This window comes from Cygnus atratus, chromosome 27, assembly GCF_013377495.2.
Source record: "Cygnus atratus isolate AKBS03 ecotype Queensland, Australia chromosome 27, CAtr_DNAZoo_HiC_assembly, whole genome shotgun sequence".
NCBI classification, from domain to species: domain Eukaryota; kingdom Metazoa; phylum Chordata; class Aves; order Anseriformes; family Anatidae; genus Cygnus; species Cygnus atratus.
Window position 1 is genome coordinate 631075 of NC_066388.1, and position 27726 is coordinate 658800.

Sequence of the window (27726 nt, forward strand, 5' to 3'; positions counted from 1 at the left end):
CAAGTACTCAAAGGCTGCTCTACCTCAGACAGCAAAGTATGGCTGCTGGCGACACCTCGTCCACGCCGCAGTGAGGCGGGAGCGACGCTTCAGCAATGGGGTTCTTTTATTGAAGCCATGTTTGCTCTCATTTACTAACCACCAATTAAATACCGATATTCAGCATTGCATACTGGTCACTAACGAGGCAGAGGTGCAGGTACGGAGCTAGGATCACGGTACAACGGTAGCTGCCTTCTGCAAGCTGTTTCTGTATTGGTAGTAAGAGCCTGAAGTCACACGCTTAAAGTGCTGATAACACCTGACCTTGAGATGACTTTTTTGAGTCTGACTGCCCTAAAGGCTGTCTGACCTCTAGAAAAGACCTTTCATTCTACTTAGCACCAAGTCTAATTTTAATTTTACAGTAAGTATGAATACCCATATCTATTGTCCATAAAGTAATCTCTGAATATTTACATAGGCCAAAAAAAATAACAAATGCTAAAAACAGCTTTTCAGCACCTTCCTATATAGTCTACTAAAAAACTGTTGACACTGGAGTGTATGAAGAACCATTTATAAAGCAGTAAATCTGAGAGAACCCACTGCTGTGCAGTTCTGTGCCTGACAGGGGTTAACCTGGTCTCTACGTGGGAAATGTGTGGGTCCCCAGGTTGTTGCCTCACAAGACCTGGGGGTGGGGGGGAGGATCCTGAAAAATGCAAGCCTCTGTTTTCTGTAAGAGTGTCTGGCACCTGGGCGTGCCCGTGATGCAGCTGTTACTGACAAATGCAAACGCTCACACGGGGGGAGTTGTCTTCTCCCCTGTGCTACTCCTGTACAGCAAGTTTTTAAGTCTTTCTGAAAAGCTCAGTGATACCAACGATGAGAGCGCTGGTCCTCCTTTCCTTTGCTGCGGTTACTCTCTTCAGTACAAATGGGAGTTAAATGCAGTGGCCACCTAGGCCACCGTGCACTTTTTTAATCAGTTAAACCACACTACCTAGGACCGAGGGCTCGAACCAATAAAGCTGCAGCAGCAGGACAAGCTGCAAGCCCTGGATACGTGGCTGTGTTCTTGCATGGGATTTCAAATCGCAGAACAGGCTTTACTGGGCTTCTAGCCTAGTTCATTGTGTGCCCAGACCTTTGTGAGGATGAAAAGCTGCCTTTCCTAAGGTTCACGAGCACAAGCACCTGTTCAGTAAGTAACAGCACAGACAGTAGTGCAAGTATCAACATATTTACAACATAAGTTAAAATGCTGGGGGGGTAGAGGGAATGGAGTACAAATGAGAAGCTGGTGTCATCTGGAGAGTCTTAGCACTGCCTGACTGCTAATAAGCTTGGAAGAGAGGGAGAGAGCCCCTTAGGACTACTGACACGTTTCTGTGTAAAAGCAGCCAGCTGGAAAATCATTCTTCCCTTTTAAGGAGGTGGAGAGATGAAAGCTTTTCTCTTCCAGCGGTAGATTGTCCTTGCTGGCTTCAGGCTAGACTCCGTTGGCACCAGCCTTGCTGCTCTGAGATGCTTCCAGTTTAGTCTAAGTGTAAAAGTTGCAGATTTTAGACAGTACCAATGCAAATGCTTCTTAAAATCCTTTTTTTTTTTCTTCTCCTGAAGAAAATCCCTTCACATTTTAATAAGGAAAGCCACTCTGAGAGTAACATTTAAGTGAGATCAAAGTTCTTCGGAGTAAAGGCGCATTCTACTGGCAATAAAACTGTCTGGACTTCCAAACTTGCCTGAAGTGGGCATCCTAGATCTAGATGTAAGCAGCACCATTTAAATCAAGTATTCACAGAAAGGAAATGGTCAAGGGAAAAGGCTAGTCACTGTAGACACTTTTTTTTTTAAAGATACAAAACGGCACTTAACACTGCACTGGTTCTGGCAGAAGGCTGGTCTGTCCTAGCGGTCCTAAGCAGATTATTAAAGAAGAGACAAAGAAGGAGCATGCTGATAACTCCCTGCAATGCCCCGCTACCTTCCCATGTCTATTTTTGTATTCAGCAGCCCTCAGTGCAGTTCTGGTCCACAATTTCTCCAGTCACTCCTTGACCTTAACATTCACAACATCTTGTAGCAGGAATTTCCACAGCTTGACTGTAAGTTGTGTGAAGAACAACCTCCTTTGGAAAGTCTAAACATGTTGAAAAGCTTACCTCTCGTGGGGGAGGCTTAACTGGCACTTCTGACACCGGCAATTTCTCTGTTGGCTGAGATATAAATTCTTCATTCTTTAAGGAAAAAATAGCTTTAAGTCACAGACTTTCTCAGAAAACAAAGCTCTAGCTAGACTCCATACAGTCCCTTTCCTTATCTGAACAAGGCTGTTTGCTGCAATGCACGTTTGTGAAAGCTATGTTAGCATTTCCATAATTTCTCCTACGCTATTTAACGGGACTATTTTGAAATAATTCTAGCTGTTGACACAATTTTCTTCTTTAATTTTCTATTGTTGCTTTTATCAGATTGGACTAATATAAGAACTCTCTTTTGAATAACCAGCCGTCTCAAGCAACAGGGCAAGGTGTGCTAGCTCATCTCTTTGTGCTTTCATTACCTCTCACGACAGACTACGCAGCTGAGGTTCTCAGGCTAAAACACGTACGCAATACAGGAATCTACATTGCTTACGTACTCCGTGCAATTGTGCCAAGCTCCTTTTTCTTCCCCTCCTTGCTTTCAAAAGTGTTGTTCACAAGCTTTTCCCTAAGACCACAACACTACATTTTCCTACTTGTAGGCCGCTATTTTCTAACCTTTCTTCCCTGTACAGCGGGGGCAGGATCCACCAGGGTTTCTTGATGCTCAGGGAGGGATGTCATCACTTCCTTAGCTTCACCTATCTAAGGAAGAACATACAGTTCGGTACAGTCAGAAAGTCAGTCCACTTGGAGGATCAAAAAAACCAAGACTCATGTCACAGTGCTTCATTTTTATAATGCATAATGGTTAAAGTATTAACCTTAGAGCTTTATTCAGATAACTCACCTTATTTTCTGGTACAGGCTGTGGCTTTAAATCTATTAAGTACGAGGTGCGGGAAAGTAGGAGCAGAGAAGGTGGAACATTCTCTTTTAAATGCCGATCTAGCCACCGTCGGAAGAAACAAGAAGGAAAAGCTATTTAATATCAGCTCTAAGTCAGTACTTACTCATACAGCACTCCTTGTCCTTACAAGATCTCAAAGCTACCTCGGGTTTGGTTAATAGTTTTACGTTACCACAATGAGAAGAAATAGCTTTGAAGACTTGAGAATACCTACAGGACAGACACGAAAGAGGAGGTTCCCAAGTGATGTGAATAACGAAACAGAAGCAATCCGCCTGAACAATCGTAACAGACTAGTGACGGCTCTGCGTTAAGTTCCGGCTACCTTAGAAGCTTAAACCCTTTCTTTCACCCCTCTTCATCTTGCTTCCAAGCAGCCCTGACGCTCACCGGGCTGACTTCACTCTGAGCTGGAACTGCCGAGCCCCGGCTACGCCGGGCCAGGACCAGGCTGAAAGCAATCGCCGGCGGCCGGCCAATGGGAGCGGGGCGGGGCGGGGCGGGACCCGAGGTGCCCCGTGGGGAAGGGCGCTCATTGGTGGCGACGCGCTAGGGGGGTGGGAGGAGGGGGGGCGGCGTCACGGGGCGGTGAGTGACGCCGGCGCGAGGAGCGGCGGGAGGTGGGCGGGGCGGTGAGGCCCCGTTCGGCCCCGTTCGGCCCCGTTCGGCCCCGTTCGGCCCCGTTCGGCCCCGTTCGGCCCCGTTCGGCCCCGTTCGGGGCCCGTAAGTCCCCACATGCCCCGTAAGGCCCGGTAAGGCCCTGTAAAGCCCCGTTAGGCCCCGTTAGCCCCGTTCAGGCCCCGTTTAAGCCCCGTTCAGGCCCCGTTAGCCCCGTTCAGCACCGTTCAGCCCCGTTCAGCCCCCGAGCTGCACGCAGCGGCCGCCCCGCAGCGGCCGGCGGAGCCGCTGGAGCCCCGCACGGCCCCGCGCGGAACGAGCCCCGCTCAGCCTCGGAGGCCCCGCGAGGTGGCCGCGTGCGGGGCAGGAGCGGGAGCGGGACGCGCCCGAGCAGGGCTCGCGCCTGGGGCACGGCCCGCGGGGGGGGGCGGCTGCGGGAGGGGGGCCTCGGGCCCGGCCCGGCCCCGAGGCGGCCGGGAGCGGCGGGAGCGGCGCGCCCGGGGGCCGGCAGGGGGCTGGCGGTGCCGACGGGGCTGAGGGTGCCGAGGGAAAGGCGTCGCGTCAGCCGCAGCGCCGAGCGTCGTAACGGGCGGGAAGGGCCTCGTGGGCGCTCGCTCAGCCGGGCAACGCCAAGCACCAGCAGAAAAGGCACGGGGAAACGCGGGCGAGGCCGGCGCAGAGCGCCCGAGGCCGGCCGCCAGAGGTCTCTCGCTGCGCGTCCCGGCGGTTGAGGAGCACGTTTCCCACCGGGGGCCGGCCGCCAGGTCCTTTAACTTCTGGGAAAAAAACCTCCCCGCCGTCCATCCAAATCGGTCCAAAGCATTTCTGGGTTGTTAATGCGGGCTGTGCAGTAGTGCGGCTTTGTTCCTCGGCGCCTTATTCTGCTAACGTCCGTCCTGCTCGATTGGGATTTTTCTCCTTAGGAGGGGTTCTCGCTTGAGGAAGTAACGGAATAGGAAATGAAAAGTAGATGAACTGGCAAACGCGCACACGCTCCTGTCCTGTGAGCAGCCCAGGAAGGTACCCCTTGCCCACCGTGCTGGAGCGAAGGTTTGTGGTGCTGTGCAAGCACTCTGCCTTTCAGGAGCCTGGCAGAGCTCGTTTGGGCTCAGCAGATGCAGCTCGGTGGGGATTTGGCTCGAACTGCTCGGGAGGATCCCTGCGAGCTGAAGTGTGCCGTGGGGTGGGGAGGCAGAGCCCCCAGCCCCCGGGGGCCTGCGGAGCCACCAAGCGCGCGGTCAGAGCGCCGCTGTGGGAGCGGTGTCCCGGATTAGTGCAGGCTGCGTGGTGATCCTGATAAGGATCGCTGGTTACGTGTGCGTGCACGTTCCCCTGGGAGCTGTTTACTTCGTTCTCCTGGTCCCTGCACACAGCGTTAGTAAAGGACCCGTGTGCTGAAGCAACAGGTCAGCACTCGTTGTTTTCTGATAAACGCCCTATGCTAGAGCAGGCAGTAACCTCTGCCCGCTAACTTTCGCTTTCACCTAGATGTTAATGAGTTAAAAACTTCCTTTATACCAAACCCTTTTTCCTTGAGAAGCTGGATACTTTTCAAAGGCCAAATGTTTTCTTTACCCGTCCCAGGGAACAGGCAGAAGGGCGTTTTTTCCCCCTCATTCCATGTTTCGTGCTGATCACTACACAGGTTGTCCAGCCTCCCTCGGGGGCTGAGGAAGGTCAAGGAGCTTCCGTGCTGTGGACTCAGCGTTAGCTCCGGGCGCAGCTTCCCGACCAAGCGGCCATTTCACGTAAAAACTGTTGGGAACAGGCACAAGCGGTGTGAAAGAAAGCTGAACAGGAGAAAAATGGAGGAAGACAAGAACTGCTGCCAGCACGCTGGTGAGCTGTCAGGAGGAGTCAGCAGGAAGCAGAAGATGCGTTCCCATCCCTCAGCCGCGAGAACATCAGCACCAGCCCGGGAACACCGAGCACTTAGGGCTGAAAATCTACAGCAGGGAGAGGAAGGGGAAGAGAGGAAGAGAAAGCCTTTCTAGGTCACCTCCATGTTGGATGGTTATAGCATTAGGGAGGAGGAGAATTGCTTTTTTAATTCCCTTTATTTGCAGCACTCGCAGCCCCTGCCCCGCACGACGACAGCGCCTGGTGGCCGTGGGTGCGGAGCCGCTGGGCAGCGGGACGTGCTGTGCCTTGGGAATCGTCGCTCGGTGTTTGCTCGGTGGCTCGCGGAGCTCAGCGCCCCCCGGTCTCCTCCTCCCCGTTGGGTCCCGTCCCTCGCTCCCCAGCCGTCCCGGTTCATTAGGGTTGGACTCGATGATCCTTACGGGTCCCTTCCAACCGGGGACATTCTGTGATTCTGTGATTCTCCGGCTCCCCGCAGCAGGCATCGCGTTGTCTCCCCGTCGTGGTCACTCCCCGTGCTCCTGCGCTTCTCTTGTTTCCATTTTATTATTTTTTCCTCTTCCTTTCCCCGCACGGTGCGGGTTTGCTGCAGGAAGGACGCGTTGTGTCGGGTTTTCGTCCACGAGAGGCGGCTTTTAGAGGGGGCTTCATTGCGAGCATTTCCGTGCCGTGCTTGCCAGCCAGGGGGGACCCTTAGCCGGAGGACGATGCGTTCCCCGACCCGCTGCAGGCGGCGCCCCCCAGGCCCCGCTCGCCGCCTGCGCCCCCGCCCGGCACCACCGCAGGGGCAGGATGCGACCCCGCACCCCCCGCCTCCCGCAGGACTACGTCCCCCGGCGTCCCCCGCGGCGGGCTCCTCCCGGGCGGCCAATGGGGCGCGGCGGCGCGCGCAGGCGCGGGACGCGGCGGCGGGGGAGCGGCGGGGGGGGGGGGCGGAGGCGGCGGCGCGGGAGCGGGGCCGGGGCCGGGCCGGGAGCGGGGCCGGGGGCACGGAGCGGCGCGGGGCGGGCTCGGGGCGGCCCCGCAGCGCAGCGCAGCGCCTCGCCGCCCGCCCGCCTTCCCCCGCCGCCCGCCCGGCGCCTCCCCGCGGCCGCGCAGGGGGCCGGGCGGCCTCCCGGGGCGGGGCCCGGCGGCGGCGGCGGCGGCGGCAGCGGCGGGGGCGCGGAACTCGAGGCCGGGGCTGCGGCGCGGCCTGCAGCGGCGCGACGGGACGGGCGGCCGGGCCCCGCCGCCCCCGCCGCCGGCCTTTGTCTCCGCGGGGCTCGGCGGACGCGGCGGGGGCGGTTAGAATGGAACTGACGGAAGGTGAGGGCGGGGGCGGCGCGGGCGGGCAGCGGGGGGCGGCGGCGCCATGTTCGCGGCGCCGGGGCGGGCACGGCCGGGGGGCGGCGGGGCGGCACGGCACGGCACGGCCCGGCCCGGCCCGGCCCGGCCCGGCGCTCGGCTTCGGGGCCGCAGGGCCGCGGCCGGAGCCTGCCCGCGGCGCCGCTCCGTGCCCCGGCTCCGTGCCTCGGCCGCCTCCGGTGGCTCGGCCTTGGCGCGTGTCCGGGTGGCCGTGGCCGCGTGGCCCCGTCCCTGTGGCCGCGTGGCCCCGTCCCCGTCCGGGCCCGCCGCGCCCCTGGGGCTCGGTGCGCGGAGCGGCCTGGGCACGGCCTCGTCCCGCCCCGGCGGCGGCGTGAAGGCGGCTGCGGGGTCGCTGAGGGGAGGCGCAGCCGCGGCCCGGCCCGGCCCGGGGGCTCCCGGGGGCCGTTCGGGTCCCCGGGCTCCTCGGGGAGCTGCTCGGAAGCAGCCTGCCGCAAGCGGCGCGTGCGGAGCGGCGATCAGAGGCCCCGCGGTGCTTTCTGGCGGCCGTTGGGCGTTCTCGGTCCCGCGGCTCTGCCCGGGTTGGAAGCGGTGCGGGAGGCGCGTTGTGGCTGTTACCCCGCTCTCGACGTGTGCGAGCGGGTCGTGATTCACGCGGCACCGGGTGTTGCCGGGGGTCTGACTCCGGGTTTCGTACGAATACTGGCCTCTGAGTCTCCCCAAAGAGCAAAAGAATTTCCTCCGTGTCTCTCGCTTGAGTTCTGGGGCTCTCAAAAACAAACGGGTGCTCTACGCTCGGGTTACCCCTTCTGTTTCTAAACGCACGGCGTTTTTCTTGCTGCTGTGTGAGATGGTTCCTTCCGTTCCCCCGTGGGAAGCGAGTTAAAGGCGGCCTTATCAAAACCATCTGACAGCCGTGACTATTTCTTCTGGCACTTAGAACCTTTAAAAAGGCGTACAGGGAAGCGATCAGCCTCACCGCAAGCTTTAAAACATTGAGAAAAGTTTGTCGAGAGGCCTCTGATTCACCTTCGGTGTCTGCTGGAAGAGGCTGCTCAGGCCAGCTGAAGTCGGTACCAATCCGCAGGCTGCAATTTATTTTTGCTAATGAACCTGCGTGCGGCTGGAAAGCCGGGCGCCGTCCTAGGGTGTAGAAGTGAAAATACGTGCGTGAGTTCTGACAGGTATCCAGAACAAAACGAGACAAGCGGCCTACGAATACCGAACGCAGAAGTAAATACAAACGATTGTTTTACTCCTGCCTATTACTGATGTAATTTCAGCAGCGCAGGAGGCCGTTGTGCCCGGTGGGTGGCTGTCCAGGTGGTTTTGACGTGACCGTAGAAGGAGCAGGGGCATGTTTGGGTCTAGCGAAGAGTTTGCTGTCAGGTGTCAGCGCTGAGCTCCGGCAGAAAGCAGGCCGTAGCTGTCAGGTGCCTTCAGCTGGCGGCCTTAAGGTTTCGAGAGGAAGAGTGGAAGTGTGACGGAGATCAGTCGCGTCGTTTCAGAAGTAGCCCAGCCTGTTGGAGCCAGACACCCCTGGGTTTGGAGACGGCGCAGGCGGCGGGTGCTGGGGGCGGCTGCTGCCTGGCTCAGAGCTCGTTGGGGGCCGGTGCCAGCGCACAGGGTGCCAGCGAACCGTACGGGGTGGCGGCGCACGCGCAGGTCTGCGACCCGCTCGGAGGTAGGTCTGCGTGAAGGGCAGCTGGGCTCTCGCAGGCCTGCCCGTGCAGGATGGCCTGGGACCGGGGAGGGGGAGCCCGGCTCCGGCGGGCGCGGCGGCGGCACCGCGCTGAGCACGGACGGCTGACTCCAAGCTCGGCCTCGGAGCGCTGCCGGCGGGGCAGTTTCTGCTCTCTGCGGCTGTGTCAGACGCCTCCAATCCAACAAGTGCTGAGCCGTTGTAGGTCACGCACGTGGTGGTTGTCAGCGGGCAAGGAGAAGAGGTAAAATTCATTCCAAAAGGTTTTATGGAAGCTGCGTTTAAAATATTTGCGTGCTGCGCCGGTTTTATCAGCGGCTGTTACCTGTGCTCGGGCTCAGCCCGGGGCCAGCTGGGTCCTGCCCCGGGCAGAGCTTGTTCCTCCCTGTTTATCTCATTCACCTCTTCCCTCTGATACCTTGAGTTGCGCCTCCTGGGAGCAGCACGAAACTGTTTGCGCCGGCGGTGTCCATGTGCAGAGCTGTGTTTGCAAACAGCCGCTGTAGTTCCCCTGTCAGGGATGGGTCCTGCTTTCCCTCCTGGCCAGGAGATCCTCCGGCAGCGGGAAGGGCCCAGTGCAGATCGCTGGCGGCAGTGCTAGAGGGCAAACTCTTCTGTCTCTTGGTAGGAAATTCGGCTGGGGTTTTGAAGGTGTCTTTGTGCCCACCTTGTTTCCCAATACTGCTAAAAAGTATCAATTTCATACCTAAATTACTTGGAATAATTCCCTGTACTTGAAATAACGGAATGGCACTCTTTCTACCTTTTGGGTGAGTTCCAGTGTCATAGCAGTGCCGTGTCTGTCACAGGTCGTATCTGGAAGCTGAACGCCCACCGGAGGGGTCTGGCGCCGTAACTTAACAGTAATAGCTGTTGGAGTGAGGGAAACGGGAGCTGCTGGAAGTGCTGTGCCGTGAGCCCAGCACAGACCGCTGCAAGTGGCTTCCACTTGTGCTCGTAGGTGGCGTCCCCCTGGCCGGGCAGGCTGGGTTGGACAGGAGCCTGTCGTTGGTGTTCCAGTGGCCGTGTTCTGCGTTAGAGCTCGAGAGGCTTTCGCAGCGCAATCCTTCCTTCGGCTCCTGAGAGCCCCGCCCGGTGGGGATCCATCGTGCTGTGCGTCGGTGCCTTCAGTACCGCGTACGGCTCACGCGGGAGCAGACCGGTCCAGTTCTGGAAAGGAAGGAGGGTGCGAAATCGGGGTGCGAAGTCTGGGCGTACGAACCAGGGTTCGGACGGAAGAAGCTCTCGATGACACGAGCTCTGCCGGAGGAGAACGGCGACTTGTGTTTGAAGGCCACTGAGTAGCCCTTCAGTGAAGCATCGGCCCTTGCTGCGGCAGCCTGCGCAGGCAGATGACAGCGGGTCAGAAGCGTCCAGCTGTGAAGCGTGGGCTGGCTTCGGGGTCCGTTCTGTTCAGGTCAGCTCTGGAAAGGAATTACTTAAAAAATCAAAGCGATTTTGTTTAACTGCCAACTCTCGGTCCAATTTAAATAGCGATTTGAAGCTTGCTAACCCACAAGTGTTTTCACGTCACAAAAGAAAGGACGCTGATAACCTCCCTCCACGCCCCCGTCAGCCTGTGCCCGCGGGTGCCCGGGCAGCCCCGGGACCTGTTCCAGCTCGGGACTCGCTGTGAGGGCTGAGGAGGACCAGCCCCTGCCGTGCCCCTGTCGCGCTCTGCCCGTGCTGCGTCTGGGTCTCTGGGACGGCGCTCGGCTGGCGCCGTTGTGCCGGGGGCTGCGCAGGGAGCGGCCGCTGCTCCCCGCTAGCGAAGCGCCGTTTTTGCTGCCGTCCCCTACGTCAGCCCTCCCGAGCGAGAGAAGCTGTCCCGGCGAGAGCGCTCCGACTGCGTGCGGGTAAGGGGCGTCGCGTCGTTTCGTAGCCCCGGAGCGTTGTCGTGGCTTGGTGCTGCAGCCCCGTGACCAGGAGTTTGTCCTGTCGCTGCGTGTAACGTCCCGGAGGATAAGTAAAGCAAGGCGTCCCACTGAAACGCTGCGGGGAACAGCCTGGTTTGTATCCCGCATCTTAGCGTGGAAGGTTTGGAGTTGCCAGTGTAATGGAAATGAAATTAAAGTCGGTTCCTACGTGAAAGACGCGGGGAAGGGTACCACGTCTCGGGGCAGAAGCCCTTTGCTTCGGCTGCTGCGCGGTGTTGGTGCTGCTCGGAGCGAGGCGTCGGCTGCGGGCTGTACGCGCGGCTCCTGCTGTTCCTGCCCCGGTGCGAGCTCTGAGGCGCAAGCTCTGTGCAGTGCAGGGAGCACTCGGGGAGCTGGGTGAGAGGCCCCGTCTTGTCTGGAAGGTGGTTATGCGGGCGGTCAGCTGCAAAGCTGGCTTCTGGGTGTCAGTAACCCTCGCCGACTCGAAGACGAGGGTTTGTGGGGGTTTCTGCACCCGATGGTGTCGGCCGGATGCGGGCTGGTTGTCCTGGTCCTGGCAGCGAGGTTTTTCTGCGTGGTTTTCCCCTCTTGCTCCGTGGGTGTTTGCTCCTTAGGGAGGCTGTTCCGCGGGGTGAAGCGAGCGGTCTGCCTTGTGCTGGATGTCGCAAGGCCGAAGAACCTGCGCTGGGGAAAAGCGTCTGTTAAAGGAGTTGGGATCCTTTCTCCTCCTTGTCCCGTTGTCGGGGCAGATGGAAGTCGTCCAGCAGGACCCAGAACTCATTTCCACTCTTAGTCGGGCTCGGAGCGGGAAAACACAAAGCGTAATTATTCAAGCGGCACGCGACGTGAGCAACGTTACGTTTTTAATGCAGCGCAGAGCACTGCGTAGCTGCCTGCTCTCTAGGGCCGAGCTCTGCAGGGCGGTGCTCGTTGCTTGCTGCAGGTCTGGGACGTCCCTGCCCAAGTTCAGGTTCGGGGAGAACAGCTTGGAGCTGCGTTCCGGGGGTCTGGTGCTGAGCTAAACGGGCGGGCCCACTGCCAGAGCGCTGGGCAAAGGAAGAGATTGAATTCCCCTTTAAAACCCAAACCGCCAAGCTGGGTGGTTCTGACGTTTCTTACGCTGTTCCTGCTTTGTCCCTGCCCGGCCAGCGGCGGGCGAGCCGCGCGTGCCTGGAGCGCCGCTGCGGGTCCGTGGGCCGCGGCTCCCTTTTGGAGCGTTGAGCACAATGGATTGGTTCTGTTTTTAGCAACAAATAACAACAGCCTAGGGTGAAATCTCTTGCTAGTGGGAGAAGTCTGGTTGCTCGTCACTTTGGCAGACGTGAAGCAGCGATTAATTTGCAGCTGGCGCAGGCAGTTCCTCTTCCTCTTCCTGGAACGGGCGGGGGTTTGGGGCGCTTTGGGGTGCTTTGACCTCGATAGGCAGTGCTCTCGCTGCGTGAGCCGCCCCTGCCGTCAGCAGCAGCGCTTCTGTTGGGGGCTTTTGTGGCTGCTGTGCAGAGAGCTGCCGTGGTTTTACTGCCACGAGATTTCAAAGTCACTGCGACTAGCAGATCCTGCTGCACGGCGGCGTGCGGTTAGGTTGTTCCCCGAAGTTGCTTAATTACGGTGACGGATGTGCCCCCGGTTGATTGCACCGGGCAGGAGGGATGAGTCCAACGTGGATGTAACCCGAGGGTGAAGCTGACAGAACACGTAACAAAACTCTGGTCAAGTTCTTGGTGCCGCTGTAACTTCAGTTTCTCTTGGCAGTCTCTGAGGAGGGCAGTGCTGAAACAAAACCTCGTCTGAAAACGAAGAGGTAGGGGATGGGGACGCGTCGGGAGGGCAAGACTGCCGCGGGGGAAGGGGGCCGTGTAGGTTCCTGTTGTGAGCAGTGGGATGTGTTCGTGTCACGTCAAACGCTGGCCAAAAGGGCACAGTAACCCTCCTTTGTGCCCGCGCCGGGCAGAATAAATAATACAGGGCTATATTTACTTTGGAAGGGCTAAACTGACCTTGCAAACGTGTGTTTCTTACCTGTGCTTTGGGTCACTGTGCGTTTCTTCCTGCTGAACATGGAGATTAGTTAGGTGAGTGCTGTATAAAAAGTAATAATACAGGCAAAAAGCTGGTTCTGAGCCTGCGGCTGAGGTTTGGCAATCTAACTTTGGTTTAGTCTGACGCTGGTGTTTTAATAAGAAATGGCAAATGGGAGGAGGGGGGCGTCTGCCCCACCTGCCATGACTCGGTGACTAACCGCGGGTTTGGGGATCCTCTGTGCTGGGGCTGCTGCCCCTCGGATCCCAGCGTCTAAGCGCTGGGTGTTGGGTGTTAAAGTGACGAGGGGGGGCGAGGAGAACAGCCCTCCCCTCCGCCTGTTCGGAGCCAAACGGGGCGCGCTCTGCTCTGCTTGGTGGTGAGGGAAGGGAGGGGGGAGCCCCACCTGAGGGTGCTCTTCCCTCTGAGCCGGGTCTCCCAGCAGCCGAGGTGGAACGACGTTCCCTTCAGTTGTGCCAGCGCTGAGAAAAGGCCCTGGCGTAGGCCTCCTGCCCTCCGAAGGGCTGCTCCCCAGCCCCGAATTCTGGCAGGGAGGAAGAGAAACTGTTTCTCTGTCGTTTGGGCGATCTTTGTGTCTTTCCTGGCACGTTCAGCTTGCAGCGACTGTGGTGTCAAGAGAACATGGTGTCTTCTGCGCGTCTGAGACCGGATCGCAGCCCTTGTCCTACCGCTTTGCGGTACAGTAACGCTTCCCAGCATCACGCTAGGAGGGCTCTGCAGAGTGGTTTGAATTTAGGCACCATTGTTCTGACTTCGTAACGGTTGGGCTCGTAGTTCTCAAGCATTTGTAGGTGCTTATATCATTTCTTAAATTGTCTTGGGAAAGAAGGAAGCGGATACGTGAGGAAGCTGCTCCGCAGAGATGCGCGGGGGGCCCTGTTCTGGTAGTACCAGTCCTCTCTGAGTGCAGGAGCAGCTTGCTTCTGGAGGGAGGGGGGAGCCTGGTCTTCGGGTTGCTTTTTTCAGCGCTGCAATCTGCTCAGTTGCTGCCTTCTAACGCTGACTTCCCATTTCCCTTCTCCCTGCCTGCAGGCCCTATGAGAAGAAGGGAAAGCTAAGGATGCTGGAGCAGAACAATGGATTTCTCTTTCTCTTTCATGCAAGGGATCATGGGAAACACAATTCAGCAGCCACCTCAGCTCATTGACTCAGCCAACATCCGCCAGGAGGATGCCTTTGATGCCAGCAGTGACATTGCTGAAGACGGCGGGCAGACGCCGTACGACAGCGCCCTGCAGCAAGGCTTCCCGTACCCGACGCCCACGGCGGAGGAGCTCCCGCCCCTCACGAACGGCTATCCCCCCGCGATCAACGTGTACGAGCCTCAAGCCAAGTACCAGGCGTACAGCCAGTATCCCAATGGCTCAGCCAACGGCTTCGGTACAGTCAGAAACTTTAGTCCCCCGGAGTACTACCAAACGGAAAACTCTAACGCGAGGCCGCATGAAGTTCTGGAAAAACCTCCCCCTCCCCAGCCGCCACCTCCGCCGCCACCTTCAGTTTCACAGACGGGGATTCCAAAGAAGACTGGCTCACCAGAGATCAAACTGAAAATAACCAAAACTATCCAGAACGGCAGGGAATTGTTTGAGTCCTCTCTTTGTGGGGACCTTTTAAATGAAGTACAAGCGAGTGAGTATGCTAAGGCGAAACATGAAGGGAGAAAAGAGAAAAGGAAAAAAAGTAGCAAGCATGACTCTTCCCGGTCGGAAGAGCGCAAGTCGCACAAAATTCCAAAACTAGAACCAGAGGAACAAAATGTAAGTGGAAAAAGAGTTTCAGACGTCTGTGTACCTGGTACTGTTGATGGAGTGTGCATCTCGAGCAGTGTTTTTCCTTGCTTCTAGGTATACGAGTACTGAGAGTCGCGAGGCCGTGCTTACTTGTCAGATGCTCTATATTAGGTTGCTAGGAACCGTGTCTGTAGAGCAACAGAGTTGTGGTGAGAAGCCTACGAATGAAAAATAAACATTAGAAAAGTTTATTTAATGCTTTTTAATGTTAGTCCTTTAGCATGTTCAGAGCTGGCTACGCTGTGGACAGTACTGGAGGTTGGAGCTTTTGACCCAAAGCACGCAGGTATGCGCAGTTCCTAAAGCTGCCTTTCGAAGTAAAGCTGGGTTGTTCTGTGGAAATTCGGGTTACCGGAGTATTCATCACCGCAGCTTTCAAATGGCGTAGGAGCAGTCTGATTTCCCAGAGGAAACAATCATCTGCTTCTCCAAAACACAAATATGCAAATCCACCCCAGAGCACCGTAGATACTCCCTGGTTTTGCGCGGTATCTGACCGTGCTTTGTGTGTGACTGGTGTTGACCACGGACGTGAATTTTTGGTAGATGTTTCGATATTGTGATGATGTACTGCAGACCGGAGCTGTTGGTGTAGCGCATGCGGAAGTCAGTAGAAATCAGTGCTCCAGGCAGATCAGAAATACCGGTTGCCTCAGCAAACTTTCAGAAATGTCGATGTGCATTGCCATGTTTTGTAATAGGGATGTTCGTACGGGGGGAATGTGTACGGGGGTGTTCCAGCTTAGGTTCCAGGAGGCAGAGGCACAGGCTGCTGCCCTTTGGTCCTCTCGGCCTTTTTCGTTTCCTCAGTCTCTTAAGCCACTTCATTGCTTCTGTTCCCTTTCCTCTTGCTCATTGCTGCCGGCTCCGTGACGCCGGTTTCTGTATGTCCCAGCCTGGAAATGCCGGCTGCTTTCGGTAGGCTTGGGGGGAGATCCCGCGCTCTGGATCAGGGCTCTGAGCTGGTATGGCAGGTTCATACTCTTGATTTACTGTTATTTACTTTTAAACGTGTTTATTTTAATGGAAGACCTGCCGATTTGGCCCCTCTCTTGCCAGGAATATTTGCAGATTTAGAGCTGCTGAGCAGGTAGGCAGAGTTCTTCCAGGGGTCAGCTTGGTGAGGTAGCAGGACCTCGAGCTTCTGGTTTATTTGGGCCTGGTGAAGTTCGGTGAGATTTAAGAATAAACAAACAGACAAATAAATAAAGCGGTCCGAACTGGAAATGGACTGTCCAACTGAAATGCAAGCAAGTCCTCCCGGACTGCGTTTGTGACCTCCTTGCGGTGCTGAGGGCCCTCTCTGGGGGCTGCACCGGCGCCGTGTCCGGCGGCGGGGTGGCAGCTGCCCTCCAGCAGCCCCGGCCTTGTACCTGCACGAGGTAGGAGGGGGCTCAGTTCCCACAGCCAGCTCTCGGCACCCCGCTGAGCCCCTTTCTGTTCCTGCGCTGCTCGTCTGCCAGCCCTTTGCTGCTGCGATGGCACGCTGCCCCCCACAAAACTTGGGCTTGAGCCTGGGTGCGCGCGGTCCTTTTGGAGGTGAGTCGGAGGCAGCCCGTTACCCCGGCTTTCTGCCCCCTTCTCCGGGCTTCGGCCGCCCCCGCGTCAGGCTGTCGGCTCTGCCCTCTTCTGCTCTGCCTCTTACCAGGGACGGGCTCTGCTCTTGTACATCCCTCTGCCCGGCCCTTTGGCTGCTCTTCTCGTAGTCCGCAAGCGGGGTTGGCACAGAGGGCGTGATCAGGATGTGATCTTCGGTCTTGTTGCTGTGCTGACTTCCCCAGACCGAACTAAGCCTTTGCCTCTAAGATTCCCGGCTCCTAGCTGTGTGCTCTCTGTGTCATCCCGGACTCACAAAAATCCGAGCCGTGCTTTTGTCCGCCTGGAAGCTTCTGTTTCCCTTCCTAAAGGCACTGCTGCTCTCTCGTGTTACTCACCTGGGTTTCGGACAGCCGGAGGGATCGCAGCGCTGCTCAACGTGAGCAGGGCTCTGTGCAGGTGGTTTGCAGCGAATTGTCCTCGTGCAGTCCCAGTTTCGTCCTCCCACCATTTTGTTTTACACTGTATGATCTTGTCTTCGTGCACATTCCTGACGTATACTCGCGTGATCGTTTGGTATCGATGGTGTGAGACTTGTAAATTAAAGTCGTCGTGGTAGGGACAAGCAGAACTCCTGCTGGAGCTTTCGCTGCTCCGTGCTTTGGGACTCAGCAGTTAGTTGAAAGCAGGGTGGCGTGCAGTTGTTTCCTCCTCCTGGTGCTGCAATCTCAGCGCAAACCCACTGATTGTGGGAGAGTGTTTGCACTGGGAATGCTGGTTGGAAATGAAAATGTCATGCAAACATTGTTGAACTTTAAGCTGTGAGTATTTGTTCTAAGAAGAGGTGGTTCTGCGAGCAGCCGGAAGCTCGCCGCGCGTTGTGCAGGCTTCCTGCGCAGCCAGCCCAGCTCTTCTGGCGGAGGCGAGGTTTCCACGAGCTCACGGCAGGGGAAGGAGGGCAGGAGTCAGCGCCGCTCCTGGGCCAGGCAGGAGTGATTTCTGCCCAGCTAACTCGATGTGCTTGGTCTTAACGATTGTTTTCTGTGGGCTCTGAATGGCATTCTGACCCGCGCCAGAGCCGACCTGAGTTGTCCCGCTGGTGACGCGTTTCCTGGCCGAGCCGAAGCGAGCAGTGGTGCCTGACGTGGGGTCTTGGCTTTACACGAGCTAGGTGTAATCGGGATTAGCAGCACCGCTTGTTTCCCGCTGCATGACTCCGACTCCTCTTTCTGCTTTTCCCTGAGCCCTTTGGCTAACGTCTAATGCCTTTGGCTAACGTCTCTGCTGCCTGCTCTCAGTCCCGTTGGGAGGTGGCAGCCCGCCTCTTACCTCCTGCCTTGTCCCAGCGCCCCTCTGCCCCGAGGGCTCCTGCCAAGCCCCTGCAGCCCTCCTCGGCAGGACAGAGGGCGTGTGCTCCTCAGCCTGGCTTGTAAACGCCCTCGTAGGTCTTTTGTCGCCGTTCTCTGATCCCCCAAACACTCGTCAGCTACATGCAGTCCAACACAGATTTGTCAGTTTCCATATTGTGTCTTTAATACGAGTTTCGTCACGCACTTTTTGCAAATAACTGGTATGCAGTGACACTCGCCGTGTTCCTGTGGATCTCCTTCATCTGTCCTTCTCTGCTGCTTCGAGCTGGTACATTGCTTTAGGTGGGAAGTTAGCTGGGTTTGCTACCCCGGAGTGTTTTTCTGTCACCTGGTACAGCAGAGCACTGTTCTATGGAGGTGTGACGGTAATGTAAATAGCGGAGAGGGGAAGAGGCATTTGGTTGTGATGCTGCTTTTGTTTTGAACTGGGAATAAGGAATCATCATACTTCTGTTTTCTGGGTTCATAGTTGCTTTTCTCTTTGCTATTTATTTTTAGTTTGGTTTCATTAGTATGCTTTTTTTGGTTTTACTGCCCCCTTATCTTGTTTGTGTTTATTTTCCTTTTTTCCTCCTCGTTGTTACCCATGTCCTAGAGACCAAATGAGAGGCTTAGCATGCTATCAGACAGACCAAGAGAAGATGCGCTGTTGGAGGAAACCCCGGTTAGTACACATACTAATTAACGCTTTCTGAACTTCCATTGTGTTACTGTTTTTGTTCTAGTTACGATATGGGTACTTTAATTTGTCAAATAAATCAGCGGCCATTTTTTTAAATGCTTGTTAATCACTACTGCATCAAAACGTCTCTTGTACTGTATTGATCATTTTATTCTAAAAGTGACGTTCATAGTCAACTTACAAAGCAGAAACTTATTTTTTATTTTTTGTTTGGTCTGTCTTGTTTTGCTTTGGTTTTTAGGTTGTTTTTTGTGGCGGGCTGTTGTGGTTTGGTTTGTTAGTGACTATCGTGTGTAAATCCTAGCTGTGTGCAAGTCCTTTGTGTCGTGTTTTTCAGAAATATCTATCTCACATTAGATTATCAAACCCCAGCGATACCCAAGAGAAAAATAACAAAACCCTGTGGATAGCGTGTGTATATCTGCAAGTGCATCAAGTTGTCTTCCGTGGCTGCTAAGCTTGCGTTGTTCTTTGTAGGTCCAGCAGTTCTTGCCTTCTCTTCCAACACAAGTCGCCCATGACATCAAGTTTCAGGTTGGCGATCTGGTTTGGTCCAAGGTGGGAACGTACCCATGGTGGCCTTGCATGGTCTCATGTGATCCACAGCTTGATGTTCATACCAAAATTAACACAAGAGGTAAGGGAGGAAGATCACTGCTACAGTACATCAGGTGTCTGTAGTTGTTCCTTTATTAAAAATCTCGTCTTTGAACTCCCGTCGTGGGATGGATTCTGCTTGTTTGTATTCTGAACTGGACTGTTGCTGCAATGCACAAAACAAGCGCTTTTTAAGTTACCTCTGCAAACGAGCCTGTGCAAACCGTGCTGGTGCACGTTTCCCAAGTCAGTGTGTTACAAGAAGACGCTAGTAAGTGTGAGCGCATTCGGGGTGGGCAAGGTACACTCAACTTCCTGTCTCAAGCTGCTCTGAATCTAGGCCTGTCGTACTTCTAGACGTAGCTAGGTATTTCCAACTGCAGCAGCGGAGTGATGTGGAGTAGGAGAGTGTAAGCTAAACACAAAAAGTGGTGTTAATAAAACTGCTGACTAGAATTTCTCGATTTCAGGTGCCCGTGAATACCATGTTCAGTTTTTTAGCAACCAGCCGGAGCGGGCGTGGGTGCACGAGAAGAGGGTTCGAGAGTACAAAGGACACAAACAGTATGAGCAGTTATTGGCAGAGGCTGCTAAGCAAGCCAGCAACCACTCTGAGAAACAGAAGGTATGATGAACACAAACTGTAGAAGAACATTTACGGTGCCTGTGAAAGTGAAACTCATATGGGTGCAGTTCTGAAACACTGCAGTACTTTACTGTGTAAAGGGTTGTCTGCACTCACGAAGATACCCAAAATGTTTCCATGCTCCTCCTTTTCCATGTGAAATTTTGGTAACTTAACTTTGTCTGTTCATCATGACAGTTGTCATCCTGGGCACTGGAGATAATTTTACATCTCTGTCAGAAAATTAAATAAAAACAACGTCTGTGTGTTCACTATTAACCAGTTCTTTGGAAAATACATAATTTAAAGGACACTCTTCCAGCCCCTGCTACTAGTGCATATGTCCTTCTCCATTGCTGTATTTGAAATGAAGTGTTAGTTACAGCAATTATTTTCTGCGTAGATGGACTACTTGAGTCAATGTTTATGCTAATCATAATATTGATGTGGAAAGGAAAGGATGTTTATGGAAAAACATGGAGGATTTAAAAGTAGGTAAATCAGGTTTCATTCTGTATCCCCTAGCAGAATCGTGGGCTTGATTACTGCCTGCTCTTGTCTTTAGTGAATTTGTAATTTAGGGCAGACGCTTTTAATGGTAATGGTCGTACAATCTAGCTAGAGTGTCTGCTTGTGCCCCGAGTGGGGGAATTCACAATCTACCTTTCAAAAATGCACTGTAAATGGAGAGTAAATTTAAATTTGCTGCCTGAGAGATTTGAAGAGCCTCGGGATTCTTCAGTGTAATTAGCTGCTTGTCTTTGTTCCTTAAGATTCGCAAACCAAGGCCGCAAAGAGAGCGTGCTCAGTGGGATATTGGTATTGCCCATGCTGAGAAAGCGTTGAAAATGACTCGGGAAGAAAGGATAGAACAATACACCTTCATTTATATAGACAAAGAGCCAGAGGAGGTTTTGTCAAAAGGCAAAAAGACTGCTGCTTCTAAGTCAGAGACCAAGAAGAACCGACGTCCAAAGCCAGCACTGAACACCCAGCCAGAGCATGCCAACGTGGTAGCAGCATCGCCTTCCAGTGCGGAGTTGCGAAGACAAAGCCAGCGGAGGCAGTCAAGTGTGGAAGAGGAGGAGCCACCTCCTGTGAAAATTGCATGGAAAACTGCTGCAGCTAGAAAATCCTTACCAGCTTCAATAACCATGCACAACTTGGATCTTCAAAAATGTAACATGTCTCCAGTTGTTAAAATTGAACAGGTTTTTGCTCTTCAGAATGCTGCTGGGGATGGAAAACTCATTGATCAATTTGTTTATTCTACTAAGGTACGTGCTTTGTGTAGTGACTCCTCTTGCTCATCGTTATCCCAAGTCTGACGTACTGTGGAGCTTAAACTTGTGTCCACTGTACTTTTACAATACACGTTTCTTTCAGTGGAGAGATCTTACAAAAGCCAGGCTATGATAACAATCTTCCATTGTATTAAACCTCTAATTTCGGTGCATCCCAAAGTCTCTGGTAGTAACTACTTTGACTGTTGGCCAAGGAGCTCCCTACAGATGGTCATACTTTTGCTAATAACGTGTTCAAAATACCGAAGTTGTTTAATTCCAGCTTCCTAGTTCAAATAATTGAGCAAATCTCTGAAAATCTTAAAAGCAGTTTATTTGTGGGAAACAGATAAGATGACAAAACTGTTAATAATATATTGAAAAATAACTGCATTTTGCGTAAGACTTCTAAAATGAGTTCTGCCTCCTAGCTTCCTTCAGGTGCACAGCCGCTTCTCACAGTCAGTATAAGGAAAAGGTTTAGGACTATTTCTCTGGCTCCTTCTTCTGCCTCTCTACCTGGAGAGTATTTATTTCATCCTAAGCATTATAGAGAAGGTAATGTTTAGAAAAGTCACTGGAATATTTTTTTTTTCCTTGTATAAAAGGGGAGATTGAGAGGGATGGAAAGTTCTGCAAAGAAGCGGCTCAGTAGCACAGATCATCACGTGTATGTGTTGTATTGAAGGTTTCCGTTCTGAGACTGCGGAGTAAATTAGTATGCCTGTTAGCAATAACGTATAAATAGGCTCACACAATCTCTTTTTCTTTTTAAGGGAGTTGGTAACAAAACGGAAATAAGCGTCAAAGGACAAGAAAAACTTAATTCTTCATCAAATCAGAGAAACGAAAAAGCAACAGTGCAAAATGCGTCCTCTCCTGAAACAACTCCTGGGTCAACAGGTAGGCAAAATTGCAGGGTGTCTGCGCTGTAACAAGCTAGCATGTAAACTCAAATATCAAAACCGGCGTTTTCTCATTAGGTAAAAAGGATTATGAACCATATTTGTGTTTACATAACAGCTGTACCAAACCTGGCTGATAAGCACGTGATGAGCCCAGATGTTTGAGAAACACAGGATGTCTTTGTGATGGCATTTAGCTGGTTTGGCCTCTGAACTTTTAGCGTCTGCAACTTGCAGGATCCAAGTCGTCTTATGAGAAGGATGGGTGCCTTGTGGAGAGCAGATGGCAAGTTGTTTTAGAAGACAACGTAGCGGACATATGTTAGCAGAGTACTGTAAAGGCTTTTGGCACCAAATGTATGGTGACTGAGATCAAAGGAAGAGAATCTGGAAGTGGGATAGTGAGGAATGGATCTGAACCGTGATGGGTGCTTGACCAAACTTTGTTGATGAATTCCAGTATGACCTTTGTAGAGGGCAGTGATTTATTTTTTTAACTGCCTCTGATCACTCTATCAACAAAATGATGTAATGCTTGATTCTGAAGTTGTTCTAGGGGCCCTATCATAAAACACTGAGTTTTGAAGTACTGTCTGAGGGAGAACCACTGAAGCAAATAGTGGAGCTTGAGACTGAAAAGGGAAAGCCTGGAATAATTTGTAGTACAGGAGTAGAGAAGAATGAGAAAGGAAAACGGATTGAGTGCTTTCTAGACTTGGAACAGAAAACCAATGCTTTTTTCATGTTTTGATTCTGATAAATAGCTAATGGGAATTCTTCCAAATGGATTGATCTCCCCACCAGCAGAAATTTCCTTCTGCAGTGTGTTCTCTCAGCATCCCCAGAAGGAGACGTACCCATCTGGGGAAAGGATGGAGGTTCCTGAAAAGAGGCAGTTTTGAGTCATCCTAAACCAAGAGATTTTCAAGTTTCTCCTGTCACTATAGGGACTTCTATATCTCAACCACAGATTTTCTACAGTCCGTGCAAAAATCATTAACTGTTGTGTGTTTGTTAATGTGCTGGTAATAATATCCTTGGTATAGCCTCGAACATAAGTACTTCGTTTTACATTGGGTATGTAGAAGTAAATCGTAGGTTGGAGAACACAACACTGATTTCCTCTCATAGCAGGATGAGCAAATGCTCCTGGTATGGAAGGGAAAAAAATAAAAATGGAAGGCTCATTACAGTTAGCATGCCAAAAAAAAACCCAAACCGCAATGTCTTTTCTTGAGAAAATCTTATGAAGTTACTAAGTGTCACTTCTGCTTTAACTGCTTTGTTATTTCTCCCTTTCTGGACATAAAATAAATGAGACTCCAAGTCAAAAACCTCAGTCAACATGGGTGGGAACACTGTCCTCTGCAAACTCGCCTCAGTTTCTGCACTTGCATAGCTCTTAGGTAGGCTTTCTTATACACTATTTTCTGGACTATTTCGGGACTTTACAATGCAGGCTGAGTAGTCCAGATGTTCTGGTGCGAGTGGGGTTTCCTGATGCAAGCGGGGTTTCCTCTGCTGTTGTCAACAGTGGTTCTTTTTTCCAATCTTAGTCGCTATAGTTACTTTAGCTTTTTCAAACAGTTGTTACTTTAATTGCCTTGCAGCAGGAGAGATGATCTCTGGTTTTTGTTTTTTTTTTTCTTTCTCACCTGGGAACTAAAGGCTTCACCTTCACGATGGCTCTTCAGATGTAGGGGGGTGACAATTCTGAGCCTCTCTTTTTTCATTTTCTTAGGTTTTTTGGATACGTAAAACTCCACCTGATAACACCCTATACAGTGCATGAGCTTTACTTCAGTATACACTCCAAACAGTCACTTTCAAAGCCATTTCCAAAGTCCAGACAGTTATTGATCCCCTCTCATGGAACATAACTGCGAAGTCCTTTTTTCAAATTTAAGGTCACCGGAACTTCAGAATACCTTTACGGTAAAGTATTTTACAGAATGACTCTGGGAGTCCTTATTAATAACCTGCAGCTAGATATACACAGGTCCATAATGCCGGGAAAAGAATTCTGTAACTTGAAATCTGGTAATAAGAGAACAGCTATGAGAATTCATAGTGCCTCTGGTTTCCCCATACAGCCGAAACAGGAGTGACCTGACCTGGCCTGGCCAGTAGGGAGGTAGATTGCTGGTCTGAAATCTGTCCTGAAACTGGATCAAAATACTCGTGAAGATGGGATAGGAGCATTGTGGAGGTGATGCACTGGATCCTCGGTGAGCAGGAAGAGGAAAAAAGTGCCTGTTATGTTAAAAGAAACTGCTTTCAGCCAACATTAGATGCACTAATTTGAGAGTTTCTCCTCTGACATAGGGCTTGTATCTTAATTCCATTAGGACAGTGAGGCAGCGTGGGGAGGAAATACATTATTGATTAAATTAACTTTCTGGTCACAGTTGCCCAAATTGACTTTTAGCTGCTTCAAAGAATTTCAGCTGAACATAAAGGTGACAAAAGATGGCCTCTAGCTTTAGTGCTGAGATCCACAACAGTTTTGTGTGTATTGGTAGGTGTAGCTCGTTAGAGCCAAAAGTTACACAGCTTCTCACATGAAGGATGTTGAGCTGAGTTACTGATAAATTATAAACAACTCCTTGCTACTATTACTTAATTTGCTGCAAAACTTGTTTCCCTCAAAGGAAAACATTATTTTCTCCCAGAAACACAGTTTTTGTAAAAACAAACAACTTTTTCAACTAGAAAGTGTACTTACTAAGGTATTCCAGAGCCATGGCATGTTACATGCAGCCTCGAATAAAAAAAAAAAAAAAAAAAAAGCTTGTCCAATTAATGAAGTTTATTTTTCTGGAGACCTGTTGAGAGTCTTTCTTTCAGTGTCTGATTGAAGCCTGTCTCTCTTTAGATATTTTATCTCCTAACAAGAAGCTGTAGGCTTACGACTTCTAACGCTGTATCTATCTTAATTACTTAATTAATAACTTCATCCCTGGTCCAACAGTTTGTATTTTTACTTGGAAGAGTACCGAGTATCTTACATTCATGTTGTCTTTAGGTAAAACACCCAAAACTGAAGAAAAGAGTAATTCTGCACAAGAGATAATTGTGAAACTTCAAACTTCAGCTTTCTGTCAGCACAGCTCTAGGCACGTGCCTTGTTTCAAAACTTGCACGTGGTGTGGTGTTCAGGACATATTTCTCAGTAGGGCCTTTTGGCGGATACTGTAGCATAGAGGGACCTTCCGATTGTGCCAACCTTACTTGTCCAAAAAAAAAAAAATTCATACTTTCTCTCTTGAAATAACAATCTTCATTAATCTGAGTTTCTTTTCCATGGTAATATTTTTAAAAACTTGTTTTTCACGTTAATTATGATAATGCATCACAATCACTGCTTCTGTTTGTGCTTTCTGTTTTCTTCAACTCTCAAAATCTTTAGTTGCCCATTTAGATTTCATACTGATGGCACGTGTTATAGCGGGGCTCTTGCTTGAAATTTTTGTGGTAGCCAGAGTTGCGAAGGAAGACCAATCCTCCCTGCAGAGCTGGGGCACCGTGCTGGCTTTTTCACTGGGAGTGAAAACGGGGAAGCTCTGTTTTGCGTCTTGAATTTCTAGCTTGTTTTTAGTTCAAGAAGTTCATTGTGGATACCTCCCCATAAGCACCAAAGATGGACTGTTTGGTTAAAAATAAACCAAAGCGAAGACTGTGATTGAGAGGTGTGTTATGAAAACCCATTTGCCCTAAACTGGATTCCAGCTTTTTGTTTTGTACTATTACTGGTGTCTTTTTCTGAAGCTGCTCCCTCTGTCTATGGACTCAGAACATGTTATCTGCAAACCATAGCACCAGTTGGCAAACAGCTTGGAACTGAATTTTAAAATAAAACATTCAAAAGAGGAAAAAGTCTTGGTTTCGTTACTTTATCTGTTGATTTGGTGTTGAACATCTTTCTGTAGCTCAGAAATACAAGGAACCATATAATAGAAACCCTTTTCCTTCTTCAGGTTCTTTAGAAAAGAAGCAACAGAGAAGATCGATTCGAACCCGCTCAGAGTCTGAGAAATCCACTGAAGTTGTGCCAAAGAAGAAGATCAAAAAGGAGCAGGTTGGCTTCCTCCATGTAGAGAGTTAAAATATATTGTATTCATAAATGTTGTGGCTTATATTGGTGCCTTTTTATTTTTCTCCATTTTTCCCCATCGGGTTTCGTTTTGGACTATCCTTCATGAAATCCCCTTGTCAATACCATTGCTGTGACTCTGCTACTGGCATCTTCACAGTATCAGTCAGGCTATGGAAAATGGGAACTCAATGATGCAAGACTCCTAATGAACCTGCCATGTTTGCTATGAGATTTCTGTTATGAGCAAAGTGATTTTGTTTCAGTAACTTCTATTTGATGGAATTGCCACCAGGTTCCTTCCTTTTGCTCTTGATTTAGCTGCTGGTTTGTATTGAGGTTTTGTTTTTCAAATGAAGTTAGACTGATTAATCTGACCACTTCTGAAAATGGACTCTGAGAATGATTTAAGTTAACGATGAATAGTCAGACTTTATGTTGGCAGACATCAGCAAAACAGGTCTTCTGGGATATACGTTTTTTTTTCCTTAAGTAGATCTAACGTGTACAGGGCATTCCTTTAATCTGGATGTCAGAGAGACAAATGTTGTTGCTTTAAAACAAAAAAAGAATTCCACGTGGAAATGAGTAGGAAAGTTCAGTGGCTGGACATACTTTAATATTAAAAACTGAATACACTTTTTAACAAGTTTGTCAAAGTTGTTGGTTCTTTTCCTTATGTGGTCGATTTTCACTCTCCAAGGGCCTTTCCACTTGAAACCTGATAATTTTATATACAATGTTTCATAGGATAGCTTTTTTCGATGAGGGTTTTTAAAAAGGGACAGTCAGGTTAAAGATTTTATATGGGAAGGGGAAAATTTTGTTTTTATCTCTTTTATTCTAATTTATTCTTTGCCCGTTACACTTTGTTTTGCACTTCATTCATTTCAGAGGTTGAAAGTAGACCCAGTTGCTTTTTTTCACATTTTTCTTTTGATGCCATAGCATTTACATCTGTATTCAGCAGAAGAATGTTCTAACTCTAGGAAGTTTCAGCAAGAAACTTGAAAGCGACTTAAATGTTGGGCGTGAGTTACCTGACATAAACCCTAAACCTCTTGCCATGGGGTGTTGCAGCCTCCGTGTTTTCAAATGAGTTATTTTATGTTTGTAAATGCTTCTTAAATTAACTAAGGTATAAGAACCAACAATATGAACTTCATGGATCCCAGTTAGCTTTGCTTGCTTATATTATCTAGCTAACTAAGACTATGAACATCAAAGTGCTTTTCTCAGGAAAAGTATATGACTGAAAATTAAACACAGATGCACTGTAATGCGCATAACCTTGAATGTATTAAGTTATATTAAAAAAAGAAGAACTTACTAACTCCTTACAATTATGCAACAATATTTGTTACCCAAAGTCAAGTTTTCTTGCAACTGATTCCCAAATTAGTCTGCAACAACTTGGTATAAAATTATAACTGGAACGAGTACAATTAATGGGAAAAACAAAATGTTAATGCTACTGTTACAGTGACTAGTGGAGAAATAAAAGTGATTGTTTAGATTTTATATTTGTATTACGAAATGTATCCTATACAAATCCTTCTATTGTATGTTTTTACCTATTGTACAACAAAATAAAATATTTTTTAAAAAAATTATAGAATAATCCTTAAATATTTACTAAATGTGTTTCTACATGCATATGTAACTACATTGTAAAGAAATAACTTGTAATTCTTAACCTTAAAAAGAGGACTTTAGGCAACAACTTTCTTCTCTAATTATTATACATTCGCCAAATTCTCACGTTACACGTACATTGGCAGAACAGTTTCTAAACTTGCCCTTCTGCTGTAGGATCAAGGACTTGAAGTGCTTTTGCAAGATTGTAAGCTTGTCTGCTTAAGTGTGTACTGACATTGAGTTTCCAGCTGTATAGAGCTCTGCAATGCTCTGTGCGAAGCCCGTACCTCCATCCCTGTGGCCTTGCAGCACTCTATACAGAGAAAAAGTCTGTGTTCCCAGGAGCTCGAGAGTGCATGCTTGGTGGATGTGCCTTAAAATGGCGATGCATTAAGTGTCTCTAACCTGAGTGTCATGCCTGTTAAGGTAAACTTGTGCTTACACAGGTGTGGGGTTTTACAAAGGCATCAGGGTTGGCTGCCCAACTGAACCCCGCTCCTGCCTGCTGGACACGGCTAAAGTTTTCCTGTCATCTTCATGCCCAAAGGGAGCGATTGGGAAGGACCTTGCTAGTGAGCGTATGGCTGCCTTGTCTCGTGGCACTCAGCGTAGGCAGCTAGGATAAATCCCAGCACGACAAGAAGGCTCGCGCTCAGAAGGGGATGACAGACTACATCTGAGTTCAGAGATGCTAATCGCTTAAACGTTAATGTTTTCTCTTTTTAATACTAGGGGAAAAGTTCATCTGTTTTTAACTATGGATTTT

General features: G+C 50.8%; 1 protein-coding gene and 1 long non-coding RNA gene across 8 annotated transcripts in view; one reads left to right on the forward strand and one right to left on the reverse strand.

Annotated features, from left to right (window-relative positions):
- Window positions 1–1209: 1209 nt before the first annotated feature.
- LOC118256048 (uncharacterized) lies at window positions 1210–3540 on the reverse strand. Of its 3 annotated transcripts, none has more exons than XR_004781136.2 (5): window positions 3430–3540; window positions 2980–3077; window positions 2748–2834; window positions 2148–2222; window positions 1210–1525 (listed from the first exon to the last, which is right to left on the reverse strand). It is a non-coding gene; the product is annotated as an uncharacterized LOC118256048 (long non-coding RNA). The 3 variants fall into 3 exon arrangements; XR_004781135.2 differs by having other exon boundaries at window positions 3365–3517; XR_004781134.2 differs by having other exon boundaries at window positions 3254–3516.
- A 3129-nt stretch (window positions 3541–6669) lies between these two features.
- NSD3 (nuclear receptor binding SET domain protein 3) overlaps window positions 6670–27726 on the forward strand; it is a 43119-nt gene continuing 22062 nt past the window's right edge. For 3 of the 5 annotated variants that reach the window (XM_050715763.1, XM_050715761.1, XM_035562726.2), the window contains exons 1-8: window positions 6670–6822; window positions 13471–14198; window positions 17733–17801; window positions 18297–18456; window positions 18887–19041; window positions 19815–20318; window positions 21101–21227; window positions 25207–25307. In XM_050715763.1, the coding sequence (XP_050571720.1) occupies window positions 13515–14198; window positions 17733–17801; window positions 18297–18456; window positions 18887–19041; window positions 19815–20318; window positions 21101–21227; window positions 25207–25307 (1800 nt within the window). In that variant the 5' untranslated portion in view covers window positions 6670–6822; window positions 13471–13514. Of the gene's footprint in view, window positions 6823–11515; window positions 12200–13470; window positions 14199–17732; window positions 17802–18296; window positions 18457–18886; window positions 19042–19814; window positions 20319–21100; window positions 21228–25206; window positions 25308–27726 lie in introns of those variants that run through there. The other 2 variants (XM_050715764.1, XM_050715762.1) reach the window with 2 other exon arrangements.